This window comes from Triturus cristatus, chromosome 12 (genome assembly GCF_964204655.1).
Source record: "Triturus cristatus chromosome 12, aTriCri1.1, whole genome shotgun sequence".
Classification (NCBI taxonomy): domain Eukaryota; kingdom Metazoa; phylum Chordata; class Amphibia; order Caudata; family Salamandridae; genus Triturus; species Triturus cristatus.
Window position 1 is genome coordinate 488,483,098 of NC_140595.1, and position 14,892 is coordinate 488,497,989.

The 14,892-nt window shown below is 43.0% G+C and overlaps 1 protein-coding gene across 2 annotated transcripts in view; it reads right to left on the minus strand.

Annotated features, from left to right (window-relative positions):
* Positions 1-14,892, minus strand: part of LOC146776143 (transcription initiation factor TFIID subunit 4-like) — a 1,156,451-nt gene that overhangs the window by 682,235 nt on the left and 459,324 nt on the right. For both annotated transcript variants that reach the window (XM_085639557.1, XM_085639558.1), the window contains exon 9: positions 724-838. In XM_085639557.1, the coding sequence (XP_085495683.1) occupies positions 724-838 (115 nt within the window). The remainder of the gene's footprint in view (positions 1-723; positions 839-14,892) is intronic.

Here is a 14,892-nt window from a genome sequence, read left to right on the forward strand (position 1 = left end):
AGCAGATTGTTTGGTCTTTTAGAAACTACACGTTTTAGGCATTCCAAACTTCCGATTCAAATTCCGAGTTTTTGTTTGTGAATTATATAAGATTTCACAATGTGTGTATTTGTATGATGCAGCCTTGCGTCTGTGTTTTGTCTATTGTTCTGACGTTCATAGCAGTGAAACCTCTTAGGTCGAGCCCCCCGGTTTAGAGTAGTGATTCACTATGGGCACGCGGAAGACAACAGTATAAGAACCGCTGCAGACTATTGTTCAACGTGCTGATTCTAAGCAGTTAGAACCACTGCTGGAATTCAAAACCCGCTCCAAGGCAGATCAAGCAGACAATCACAGCAACAAAAGATTTGAAGAAAAGTTGTTTTCTCCACTGTTACAAAGACCAGATTCATCTTGCCCTGCAGGGGCGATGCCCGCAGCACAACCGCACTAACAAAGTATACAGCATGAAGCTCTGACAAAATTGTGAACTTAAATACTTTAGTGCAGACAGTCAGAGCACTGAAAATCTACAATAATGACGAAAACTTGCACGTTGTTTCAAACTAAAATAACATTTTTGCATTCCCCTTGAAACAAGTTCTTTGCTGTTACCACATCAACCAGACAGAAGGAGCGTATTAAGACTAAGAAAAGTTGTAAAACACTGCCCTCTGGTGTTTTATCTACTGTACATGTTATTTTTTTTAGCAATGATTTTTTTTTTTTTTTTTTTTATACCTGAAAGAACCACCTCCAGGGTCATTCAGCTTGTTTTTCTGATTTGCAGGGACCTGAACACCAAAGCCCCCAGGACTCCTGCTGGCATGTATTGTTGGAGTCTTCCCGACTGTGCCTGAAAAACACAAGCAATGTTATTATGAACTGTCTTTAACAATTTGTGTCAAGCAGCCTTCTGTCCAGTAACTAAATGTAACTGTCTGTAAATTGAGAGTGAAGGCAAATGCCGGTATCTTTTTTTTCTCTTTTAAGGTACGCTCGGATAAAAAAAGGAAACATTTTAAACAATTCTTTATATTTTTTTAAAATAAGTTTCCACTAATAATGCACAGTTGTTACATTTTTAGTTTGTCAAAAAGTAAATGAGATACTCAGTGAAGACAAAAGTTGGAAAAAAATGGCATGTAGTGGTCTGTAATAAAGAAACTGCCACATGCTACAAACGTGAGGTCTGTGAGGAAGGACACAAAGTGGGTACTTAATTTAGAAGCTATGAATGCCCAACACACCACATCAATGGAGTAACTCTGGTCAATGAACTGCTTGCCTTAAGACTGATTCTGCTAACAGGTGTGACTTACTCTTGACTGTCTACTCGTCAGTTATTGCGGAATTTAAGAGTAATGTCACACCTACTCAAACACGCAATTAAGTTTTGCAAATTGGTTCCCTTATTTTAAAACTTTCATAAAGTCCCGTGTACCAACTTTTCTCTAACAAGCAGCAAAGCCAAGTAACCCCGTAGAACCATATCGAGCAGATAATATGTTATATACGGGGATTTTCCAGAGAGGAACAAATCCCGTTACCTAAGTGAGTAACACTAGTATCAAAGATGAAGCGTTTATACCTACAGGCTCATTTCAGTTTCGGTTTCTGTGAAATTACGTCAGCGCGACGTGCGCGCTTATCGTCAATTCACAGAAACGGCAGGGGGGGGCCTCGGGAGCTGGGGAAGCTCTGTCTGCAGCAGAGGGATTTCGTGCCTCTGTCCTCATGACGGAATAGTTCCGTCATGAGCACAGGAGCACCGATGCTCATGACGGAACCATTCCGTCATGAGCATTGAAGGGGTTAACGACACGTATCACAGTGCCATGTACTGAATTAAACTTTTTTTGCCAATTTACTTTAATCATACAAATATTCACACATTAAAATGTTACAGAACATTAGAGACTTCCTTCACAGCCCATGCATATTTAAATGGCCCAACACAGTTATTCACAGCTGCATCTCAAGGTAAAAGGATTATTTACAACAAATACAGTGCCCCTAAAATTCAATCACTTAGATTGTTTCTTAGTTTCATTCCTTAAAATGGAAAGTGACCTCATTTAAGTGGCAATATGTTTCGGCCTGGACAAGTTGAAGGCCTCCTCTGGCCAAATAAGCGCCTCTACCATTGAACATGGAAGAATTTATGTAAATCATGATTCGAAAATGTTAGCTTTTCAACAGTTTTCATTGTGGCGTTTTCTATTTTCTTTTAAACCTTTTTTGATATTCCTTATATTGCTTCATGCGCTTAGCTTTAATCACAAACTGTCCTATCCACTCAACACTCTGTGCCCCAACCTCACTCTCAGCTTCTTCAACAGAGGTTTTTGTTTTTTTTAACAGCTCAATTTCCTTTCCTTCATTTGACTAATGTTCTAGACAGAAATAATGGTTCATAGAACGTTTAGATATCTCTACTTTGTGACTTTACCACATTTATATATAAAAAAACAGTATTCTGGGATTGTCTATTTAAATGTAAGTCCACCACTACAGCGCTCTATCAGAAAACACTTAGTAGCTTAAAAAATGGTACCAGTGTAGTACTAAAAGGTCGGCATAAAGAGACAAATTAAAAACACATTTTCTTCCACTAGATGACATTTAAACCTAGGAGGATACATTCAGGGAGAAACCTCACGTAAGTTAAGGATTTCAAAAGCACTTTGCAGAGTTTAAAAAGTACAATGAAAAGCAAAACAAGAGAAAGCTGTACGCCACATATAAATATAAAAATGTTTTGTCTAGCACAGATAGATCAGTCGTGGCTACCTGGTACCTAACTCACTTAAACCAAAACAATTGGCTTTTCACACGGAATAATAATCATTCTCATCAAAAATAAATAAGACTACAAACAATCAGAAGAAAACTAAACATAAATAACTTCTAATGCATTCCCTCCTTCATCTCATGTTTCATCTTGCTTTTAGAGCTGTGTCGGTAGAGAGGAGACCATTCAGACTCAGGGATTCTATTGATTGCTGTGTGCTCTAGCACTCCCCATTGGGTGTGGCCCCTCCCCACAAATATGGCCTATCAAAATGTTACCAAGTGGTAGGGGATGCAAGCACCTTGTTATTTATCATTTCCATGGTTCTATCAAGTTTAGGAATGATGGAGTATGATTATTTGAGCATAATCCTGCTCAATTGAGTCTGCTCATCCAGTGTGAACTAATATTTATAAATATTTACTGTGTGATGAACTAAAACGTGCAAAGGTTTTCAGAAATGGCACAACGTGAAATGTGCAAAAGAGATCTAACACATTCAGAGTTTTCTTAAACCCGCAATGAAAAAATGCAGAAGAGAAATAAGCTGGAGAGACGGGAGATTATTTTGTTATGAGAGAGAAACTTATTAAATGTATTAAAAGAATATAGTGCAAAAACAAATGCCAAATGGCATTATAGAATTGGGATAGTGAGAAATGCTTAAAGTAGAATGATTCTTGTTCATGTTTATTTCCAGAACATGAAAATCCTATTAGAAAAGTGATCATTTATGCCTTTAGACAATTGTAATTAGACAAAATGCCTACAAGTACAGTTTGAATGAATGTTTTCTTATATTGTTTCCATGTAGTCACTATTTCTTCATACATTTAAATAATGCTACGTCTATTCTTTTAAAATGATGATTTAGTGGTTCTTCTATGTAGGCCCTGGAAGCAGCATTGACAAGTGTATTATTTCCTTCTACTAACGTAGGCCTCAAAAGAATGTATTTTTTCCTTCATTTGTTCTAGAATGCTTATTTGTTTTCCTACTGCTGAAGTTTCTGTCTATGAATGATAGTGACAATTTTGTTGCAAACGAACATGCAAGTGAGCGCGCAGATGTACAAGTTATAACAAGCTTCAAGTTTCAACGTCCTTCCTATTTCCGAGGTAGTTTAACATTGTATAAAGGAAACAAAAGCGGTTTGCCAGAGCTCCGGATGATTTGGACTGGAGAATGATCATATCACGATCACACGATGTATCCTAACCAATAGAAATGCGTAAAACAATAAAGAAGATCCATTTCAGGGATGGAATTGGTATCAGTTTGAGATATAATTACTCTGTGGAAAGAAATAAACTCTTTTTGGCTCTCTTCATCTGTTGGAGAACTGCTATCGCTGCTGCCGGCCGGCTAACTATTCTTTCCCTGTATTTTTGGACGCAACATGCTGTCGGTGCAAACCTTGATTCCCCTGAACTGAACTATTCTGATTATCTCTTTGCACATCATCGGCTCATGGTGTTACACAGGCCATACCTTTACAATTGAAGGGTAGCCTATATACAGAATTTTGTTCGGTGTGCATTAGTTCTTGATCTAGGTTCATATGAAATTTTTAATTGTATTTCCGGATTTGCAAATTGAACATTTCTCTTTATCGCTCTCTCTCTCTCTATACCAGTAATTAATTTATGATTTGCCTATATTGCATTATTATTGTTATTTTACCTGTATTCATTGAATTAACCAAAGTACTGAGTTCTAGTGTATTTTTGTGTATTGACCATTCATACTTGAAGTTTAGATAAAGGTACCTTAATAAATATTCAGAGTTTGTCCTTATAGATAAGTGTTATTTGACATGTTACTGTTAGACTGATGTTGGTTAGGCATTTTTCTTCATTATAGGTTCTCATGAGGAATTTGCATCCGTCTCTAATTATCCGAGTCCCTATTAGCTCTTATAAAGATCTATCGGAGGACCTCAAGTTTTGTAAGTGGTTGTAGAGTTTCTTTGGGCCCGAACTCTTTGGTTATTTGTATTATAGTTTGGTTCATGGTTTATTAGGTGACATTGTGAATGTATAAACATTTTACGCCGCTTCCACTGGATCGGGAGTAAAGGAATATGCAGCAAATTCTTTAATTATTGTTTCGTAGTTCGGAAATCCACAGCCAACATGTGTTTTACCCCCCCTTGAGGAATGCAGTCAGGGGGCTTTTTCAAGGTTAACTGCCATATTCACAGTAGTGTACTGCCAGAGCTTTAGAGGGTTCACGTAGTTCTGTGCCTTCAGAGGCCAGAAAACTGCTTAGACTCTTGTCTGTAATGGGGTCCATAGAAAACTTGGTTGTTGTTTCAGGTTCTCTAACCTAGTGCGTCTGAAAAATCCTGAACGACGACTTTTCAGACCACAGTAGGTAGGATACAAGTTGCAATTTTCCTCAAAAGAAGAGCACTTAGCTCGATGTTATCTGTGGTAGAAAGTCATTTTAACCAAATACATAGTCCAAATTACATCTCTAGTGTTCAACTTTTATTGACTTATTTTAAATCCTAAAATGGTGTACCAGGTACACCAATATGGCATATAAATACGTCAAAGGCACAAAGCACAAATGTTAGGAGAAGTGCCCATGCTAAGCTTCTATAGCTCAGTGCAGCGTTTTGAAATGTTATCTAGCTCAAGAGCGCTGAGCCACACAGAAAATGAAGTGGTTGACGAGAATTCATTTGTATTTCCCATGACAAAAGAAGGAAAGTTGTGCTGGGTGCAATGGTAAATTTAAGGATTCACTACTATAAATCTGTATACCATTTTTGTCAACATACGTCATGCTTAAGGCTGTGATCTGCCTGCTCATATGTGACAATGAGAGCATCTCTGCTATCTCTTCTGTGGCTTACTGTATTCTCTAGGATTAACTTCAAAACCCTATATCTGATCCATGCAGTTACTGGATACCACTTCTCTCCATTTGAAAATTACTCAATTTTATATCACCATATATTATTTAAGATCGTAGGCAAAGAGCGTGCCCATCTGAGTCCGTCAGAGCCCGGAATAGGTTCAGCTGGGCCGCCCCTCTTTCGCCTACAATTCAACTAAAATAATGGGCAAGCAGAAATCTTCTTGTAATATGGACCGATCGATTAAAAGGTTTCTCTTAAGTGTCCACTTATCATTTCATTTCTTACATCGTCGGCTGGGGCACTAAATGAGGAAATCCAGAGTGTAGAAGTAAAAATGGGCTTAGGTACAGACATATCCACACAGAGCCCAGAGTCTCAGTCAAAGAGGGGAAGTCCTGGCGGTGCAGAAGAAGTGGCATATGTCCCAAAGCCAGGGGGATCCCCGATAATTGAGACTGTAATGGAGGAGTCCACAACAGCTGAGATTCATTTCGCCCCTGGCACCACCATTGTTTGAATGGGCCCCGCCAGCCAATAAAAAGAAGGATTTGGGGGCAAGACCCAGAACTGGTTTCGCGAAATATGCCACAACGGCAGTTTCGGTCCCCATTATTAAATTTATGCTAGGGGATACTGTGTTTTCTCCTTTTTTTGCATGCAATATTAAGACCGTGTTGGAGCCTTTGATCAATAAATTGTGAGATGAAATTGTAAAGTTATGCAAAAGTGCCTTGGATGGTTTTCAGGTGAAATTGACGGCCTCCTGCGAGGAGTACCGAACCAACAGCACGAGCAAGAATGCGAGCCAAGAACGGCAGGCGCAACATCCGCTACAACTGTTAGCTCGTACCAGCCCCAAGGCAAAACAAACTAAAAAAAGTTTAATAACTAATATTATCATGCTAATGGGAATAAATACCAAGCAACCTTATTCCAAACCTATAAATTGGATTTTCCCCACCTTATCTTTTTTTATTTAATTTTTAAATACTTACAACCAAAACGAAAAACAACCACTTATATTTTAAACAAACTGTTAATGAGCTCACACAATTCTCTATAACTAACAAAATAAACATACTCCAAAAAAACATCCATACTGAAAAAAACACTCTCAGCACAATACATTTCTGGCAAGGAGCTGCAGATAAAAGAGGACGATGGCTGCTGTCAAGGGAGTTATATACATTACAGAGATATCCTAGTTCTGGAATTTTTGTGTTTTGTTCTGTTTTGCTTTGAAGTGCCGCAAGGAGCTGGGAATCAAAGAATTATGCATAATGCCAGCCTCTGGTTTTGACATGATATCCACTGTTGCCAATTTTAATTCCTGAATGATAGGGAAAACTGGGAAGTGTAACTGGTCACCCGTCTAACTGTACTCAAGAGGTTAACCCTGCCCATAATGCTCCTACTAAGAACCATTTATATCCTTTACCGGACTCTTGTAACTCTTTAAGGACCTCTAAAACCAAGGATTTGACAGGGTTGACATCAAAAGCCCATGTATGATTTGAGAAAGAGGACAAATAAGAACATGGGCACATGCAAAAACAGGGCAACAGGTGACGGATTGTTCTGTCCTGTACCCAGGTTTTACCTCCTCTCATGGAGAGGACCCCTTTAGTGTGGCTGACCGACTAGGTGGGGGAAGAACAGTAAGCCCTATTCAGTTGGTCAAAAGATTCCTTCCGCTGAGTTCTCTAGATATTAATAATTGACTGGTCCCTGTGGTTACCAGTTCCTAACAGGTGAAGGACAGTTTAGAGAATGTGAACGTTAGTCTACCAGTTAATTTAGTACCTATATCAGGCTCAGGTTTATAGATGGTGATCTGGAATATAGCAGGGTTAAATACCAAAGATGAGAGGTGGCTTAATTTACTAAAGGATCAGTATATAGAGGGTTTAAAAGAAACTTGGGCTAGAGATAATACCTTATATCTGGATGGTTAAACCTCTTAATTTTCTCCAGCCTTACCGTCACAATGTGGTAGAGCTACAGGGGGATGGACTACATTGGTATCCCTAAATCTCTCATGTAAGTCTACACAGTAAGATACGGGCTCTAGCAATCTGTTGGTGATCCAGCTAGATTTCAAGCAAGCATCTAACTTACTAGCTATAAATGTATATACCTCCTTTCTGAACTCGCAGAACACCTGCTGGTCCAGCAGTCATTTTTAGAGTCTTCTGTGGAAGGACATGACTTCCCATATTTGGTGATGTTACAAAGATAATTTACTATTCATCCATGTCATCCCTTGTGTCATCTTTAAGAGGAGTCAGTTTTAGAAGGCCTTAACCAAAACCACTTTGAGCATACAAGTCAAAGGAACCTGCTTACATTATAGCGGACCTTAATTTGGTAGATACCCTACAAAGAAGAGAAGCATGGGATACCCTCCACTTTTGTTGGTAAAAGCGCTGACTTGATTAGATTATTGATTATATATTTGTTTTTGCCTTGTTAGTGCAGGCCATTCTGCACTTTGAGGTTAAATGTAATGACCTAGATCCCTTATTCTTGGTTGTTGAATGGAGAATGAGGAAGGAAGCCAATTTAATAGTAGACCTAAGAACTCTGATATTATACCTCGGGACCAAGCACTCAGACTAAAATGGAACAAGGTCCCTTTGGATTCCTTTTTAAATAATCTCTAGCATGTATGTGGTCAGGATATTAGCCTGTGTTTAGAGGGCCTCACGCAAGCAGATGTCCTATTGAGTGCATTTATAGGGTATTTGAGTATGTCTCAAATATACTAGTGAAACTGGGTGAAAAATCTAAGCATGGAGGACAGAGGTGGTTTGGCCCCAACTGTTTTGAGGCACATCAAAGCCTGCTTGTAGCAATGAAAAAAATTCCAAGAATCAAATACTGTAATAACTACCTGCAGGAAAAGATATAAGCTGGCCTAAGCAGATCGAAAAGATGAAATTAAAAGGGATGCATGGGACCAACGTCTTCAGACTAACGTTCTAAAAAGCAGTGCTCGATTTTGGGAAATAGTTAACTAACCTTTTTTTAATGGGATGTCTAACAGCATATTAGAATGCGCAATAAAACCAGATATATGGGTGAAGCATTTCCACAGTAGATTTATGTTTGTTGAACAGTGACTAGATTTTTGTTTGTTGAACAGTGACTGTAGGAAGCTGGCTCTGTATATACTATACCATAGTAAGGTATAGTGTGCACAGAGTCCAGTGGAACTCCAAAGAAAGGCAGAGGTAAAAGTAGATAATACCTTACTCTCTATTTGTGGTAGTAAGTCTTTATCAAAGGGTAGTGTTAAGCATTTATTGCACTTACTCAGGCAAGAAATGATTTCACACACTCAAACACTGAACTCAGACCAATTTGTTTGCATAAAAATATGATTTAGTTATTTCATTTCTAGAAGCAGGCCTGGTGCAGGTAAGTGAAATAATACTTTGCAGGTATAATGCAGTTGAATACAATTCAAATGCAGTTGGATGCAATTGGTTTGTTTACAGGTTAGTCAACAGTCAAAAATACTTTACAGTTACTTTTGAGATGACTTTGTACGTTACTTTTCAGATTACTTTTAAGTTACTTTTTCTACTTAGTGTGATATGCCTAGATATCACACTGGGACATCTCCTAGAGAAAAGAAAAGTAATTCAGTTTTTGTACATTTGCAGTTTTTCAAGGTTTCATACAAACCAACTCCACACTTTTTCACAGAAAAGCAGTTAATGCAGTCCTATGGGAAAAAACAGTGTTATCGGTTTGAAGGTAAGTATTTAGGTTTTGGAGTTGGTATTCAGGGGTTAGGACCAGGGTTCCCCCAGAGTTGAGAATGCACTCTCAAACCACCATCAGCGGCACTAGGGCTGCCGGGTGCAGAGTGCTGAGGCCCAATGTTATCCAATGGGGCAGTGGGGGCCTCAGGTTGGTGGCTCCTCAGTTGCAGGCCGCAAGGTTGTGGGAGCAAAGCTCCTCGTGTTACGCTCAGGGCAAAAGGGGGATCCTGATTAAGCACACAAGGTGCACCCACAGCGGCACTGGGGCGGCCGGGTACAGGGTGCTGTTTTGGCATCAGGTGCCCTGTTGATTTCAATGAGAATTCTCTGGTTGCAACAAACACTACAGGCTCGGGGATGAAGATCTTCCGTAGACGAACACCGGTTGGAGAGGTAAGCTGGGGTGCCTGGGGATGCCATGACACCGTTGGTTGGGCCACCCAACCGTGGGACGTCAGGTGCAGGGATGTCGTTTGGCATTGGGTTTTTATTTATTATTTATTTATTTTGTCAATTTATAGGGCGCGACAGCTACCCAAGAAGGGTTTCCCGGCGCCTAGACACAGCTAGAAAAAGAAAAGGCAAAAGACGGAGGGGGGATTTTGAGTGGTTACTGATCATATAGCCAGGTCTTTACAAGCTTTCTGAAGCTAAAGTGGTTATCTTCCTTCCGAATGTTTGGAGGAAGAGAGTTCCATAGGGTCGGTCCAAGATAGGCAAAGGATCTGCCCCCTGATCTTGCACGTTTGAACCTAGGTATACAGAACCGTGCTGCTGTCTGGGACCGGAGGTTTCTCTTTGGTGTGTAGAGGCAGGCAAGGGATTGGAGGTATTTTGGGGCTCCACCAGTTTTTATTTTGAACATATAGTTCAAAGCCTTGAAATGAACTCTGTTCTCAATCCTGAGCCAATGGAGGTCCCGGCGGTGGTTCGAGACTCCAGCGTTCCTGGGAATCTTGCATAGGAGTCTGACTGCGGCATTTTGTGCCACTTGCAGGCGTCCAATGACTGATTTATTTGCGCCTAAGTAAAGGATGTTGCCGTAGTCAAGCCTGGATGTAATAAGGGCATTGACTACGGTCTTCTGTGTTGACGAAGGCAACATCCACAGGATTTTCCTCAGCCATCTAATTATGGTGAGGCACAATCCGGTAACTTTGCTGGCCTGCTTATCCATGGATAAGGCGTTGTCTAGTAAAAAGCCCAGATTACGAGCATGGGGCACCGGGGTAGGAAGGGTGCCCATCTGTTCTGGCCAATGCGCGGGGTTCCAGAGTTCGTTGTCTTTTCCCAAAATCAGAATTTCCGTCTTGTCCCCATTCAGTTTTAACTGGTTAGCTGTCATCCAATTCAGTATTTTTAGTAGTCCTTCCTTGAGTAGCGACGGGGAGTGGGGACAAGAGTTAGACAGGGAAAAAATGATTTGGGTGTCATCGGCGTAGTTCATGAGCGTTAGCCCTAGCTTCTCAACAAGTTCTACTAATGGTTTTAGATAAATATTAAAAAACAGAGGGCTCAGGATGGACCCCTGTGGCACTCCATGAGCTGCAGGTAGAGAGTCTGACTCGGCCTGTGCTGATGCGATCTGAAAGGTTCTGTTTGCCAGAAAGGATTTAATCCATTCCAGAGCCTTTCCTCTTATGCCATTTGTGTGTAGTTCTCTAAGGAGCGTTTCGTGGGAGATGGTATCGAACGCCGCACTTAGATCCAATAGCACAAGTGCTACCGTTTGGCCTTGGTCAAGGAGTTGTCGGATATTTTCGGTGACACCTAACAGGGCGGTCTCCGTCGAGAAACCAGCCCTGAAACCAGATTGCGAAGGGTGGAGTAAACAGTTTTCTTCTGCAAAAGTGGCTAGCGTGGAATGTACGTGTCTCTCGAGGCACTTAGAGAAAGCAGGGAGCAGAGATATAGGCCTATAATTGGCCAGTATTTCTGGGTTTGCATTAGGCTTCTTCAGGAGGGGTGTCACCATAGCGTGCTTCCATAAGGCCGGGACAGTGGCGAGGTCGAAGGACAAATTTAAAATATTGGCAATGATATTCAGGGACTGGTCATCCAATTGTTTTATAATTTTAATAGGGATGGGGTCCCTAGGGGAGCCAGACTTGACAGATTTAAGGATTCCTTTGAGATTCTCCAGTGAGAGATTCGGCCAGGATTCCAGCAGGTTTTTGTCAGCAGCAGTGGGTTGAAGTAGGCAGGGGTTTGATGGAAGGGGTGGGTCAGCATTAGATATTTTGGTGTTAATGTCTGAGATAATTTTGTCAATTTTCTCAGTAAAAAAAAAAGCTAATGCCTGACATTGTTGAGTGCTTAAAGGGGGTGCAGTGGCTGCAGTATTTGCGCCTGCCAATTCCTTAACTGTAGAGAAGAGGGTTTTGGGCATATTTGTTGCTTCGATGATTGTTTTTGAAACGAAGGCAGCTCTTGCCTTTGTGCACGCCGTATGATATTTATTTCTGGCTTCATGGTAGCATTTTTTTGCATAAGGGTCGTACTTTTTACGCCATTTTCTTTCTAATACTTTGCATCTTGACTTTTCAGTTTTGAGGCTGTCGTTAAACCATTGAGCCGGGGGACGATGCCTACTCCTTTTAGTGTGAGTAGAAGGCAGACAGCTGTTGGCTGCATTAGTAAGCCAATTTTGCGTCTCAATTGCTGCGTGGTTCATGTTGGGTTTTAAGCTAGGAGGGTTTTGTTTGAGTGCCGCATTTAAGGCACCTATGTCGACTGACTTCCAGTTCCTTCTATTAGTAGCAATAGTATTTTGTTTTACTCTAGGGGGGGGTGGAAAAGAGATGCTAAAATTGATGAGGTGATGGTCGGACCATCCAGAAGGAACGGTAGCAATGTACGTGAGTTCACTGACGTTCGTTATTATGGGGTCCAACAGGTGGCCAGCAATATGGGTAGGGCCGGAGTTGATAATAGATAAGTTCATTACAGCTAGATCTTCCAGAAAATTATAGCATGATGGGATGGTGGGATCTTCCAGGTGTAGGTTAAGATCACCTAGCAGAGAGAAATTGCTAGATGACATTAAATAGGGGGTAATATGATTAGCGAAGTTTGATACCCATTGAGAGGGGTTACCTGGTGGACGATAAATTAGAAGGCCTGACATAGTGAAATTGGGGTTTAAGGTTATTTTAAAAAGACCCGCTTCACAATCTGGAATTAGAACGGATTCCAGGGTGCATTTGTATTCTCTGTTGAAAATGATGGCAATCCCACCCCCAACCTGTTTTTCCCTGTCGAGTCTGACAATGGCGTAATTGTCAGGGAGGGCAATAGCAACGTCTGGGCCAGCGCTGTCATGTAGCCAGGTCTCGGTTAGGAAGATAGCACTGGGGCTTTCTTCAGTGAGGAGATTAAAAATTTCATGCTTGTGCTTTGGCAGTGATCTGCAGTTAGTACTGTAAAATACGTATGTTGGCTGTACATTATGACGTAGGATTTTACATTTCCTGTTTCTCCTAGGTGGGTCGGAGTAAGGTTTATGGACGTCAGTGGATAGTTTACACTCCGAGCAAACATGAGTTCCGACTATGTGTAGGTTGGGTAGAGAGCAATTCGGTTTCGGGGTAGGGCGCAGTGCTCTCAGAGCGGAGGACGTTCTTACCAATCTGGGTGGTGCAGTTGGGGGGAGAGCCTCGGCCTCGTGCCTCGTCCTGACACGGACGGGCACAGACGGGCTAGTCTTTGGCGTGTCTTCGGTGTGCTGAGGGTGTGCCCGCTGCGCTCGACCGCTGCGCTGTCGAGTAATGAGCATAGTTATGAGAGGAGAGAGGAGTGGGCGTGGCTAGCGAGGGGGGCGTGGCCTCGTGTCACGTGATTAGCGACGCTAGCGGTGTTACACAAGGGGAAAAAGATCGATTTTTCTTACCGGCTCCGGTTGCGGTCAGGGGGATCCTCCAGAAAGGGGCTGCAGACGTCGGTTGGAGACATGAAGCAGGTCAGGGATCACCAGATTCCAGGTCAGGAATGCCGGGGAGACCTCCTTGTGGTGCTGGGCCACTCGGGCCGTGGGCGTCGGGTGCAGAATGGTGCAGACTCGCAGATTTGTCCGGAGTCAGAGTCTGTTGGTGAGCAAATCTGGTGCTTATGGGAAAAAAGATTTGGTGTGGGAAGGCAGGACAGGTCCTCCGGGTTAATGAGGGCTGTAGGACACATCAGGATTTCGCTGGAGCAGGTTCGAGGTTGGGACAGGCCAGTAAGGCTGGAGGCCAAGTCAGTTGGTGTCCTCTTCTTCTTTCAGCACAGCTTCTTCTTTCCTTATTCTTCTCTCTTATTGTCTGAGGAGGCAAGGTTCAGGGTTGCCGTTAAATACTACATTTAGGGGGCCTTACAGGTAGGTACAAGTTAGGACCAATGTGTCCCTTCCTTGGGGTGGGTTTACCACCTATTATGACACCCTCCAGTGGGAGGGGGGCATAAGCCTCACTCTGGTACTCGGGGTCCCTCCATCTGCAAGATGGCAGGCACTGAGAGTTATGCTTCACCTAGCTTCCACCACCTGAGGGATGGGGTTGGCAAAGGTGGGCACACTTATTCTCCTAACTTGATTTTCCCACCGATTCTCCCGCCCAAAGTGGGGGTCAGAACCAGTGGGGGGCAGTTGCTGGGAGCAGCTAATGGCTGGAGTGGCTCACAAAGGTGGCAGGCCTTTGAAGCTTCCCCTTCGTATGACCTGCCCATCCTAGGGGAGGAGGCTTGGCTCCTCGCCCCAGGATGTGCTTTGTTTTTTTGATAAACAAGTTTTATTGTTTTAAACAGCACAATAACAGAAACAGTCTGGTATTCCGAATCAGTACTACACAGCAATACATTAGGAAGCACCCCCCGCTCCCCCCCGCCCCCAGAATCCCCCCCCCGGCCCCCGAACCGCCCCATTAAGGTATGTTGCCTAGCCATTTCCCCCAAACCTTTCGGTATTTCTTGGGGCATCCTCGTGCCCGATAGAGAGTCCGCTCCTGCGCCGCGCACCAGTCCACCCCAGCGCCCCACTTGGCCACACTTGGCGGCAGCGGCTGCTTCCATGCCGCAGCAATGTCGCGCTTGGCCACCATCAAGGCCGTCATGAGAAACAGCTGCTCGGAACGCGTGCCATCTAAGCCATCTGTGATGCCCAGCAGCGAGTGTCGTGGATCATGCTGCACCTCCCACCCCAGGACCTCCGTAAGTTCGGTCTCAATGCCTCTCCAGAACCCCTCCAGGGTCGGGCAGGACCACACCATATGCAGGAAGTCTGCCGGGTCGGAACCACATCGGGGGCAGGCCGCATCCCCGGAGAGGCCCGCACGGTGAAGGCGAGCCGGTGTGAGGTATGCCGCGTGGAGATAATAGATTTGGATGAGTCGCAGCTTAGCGGAGGCCGTCACCAAGCGGGGGGCCATAAGGGCGTCCCGCCAGTCGGCCTCGTCCAGGGGACCCACCCATCCCTCCCAGCGCTCCTTAAGACCCGCTAGGGATGT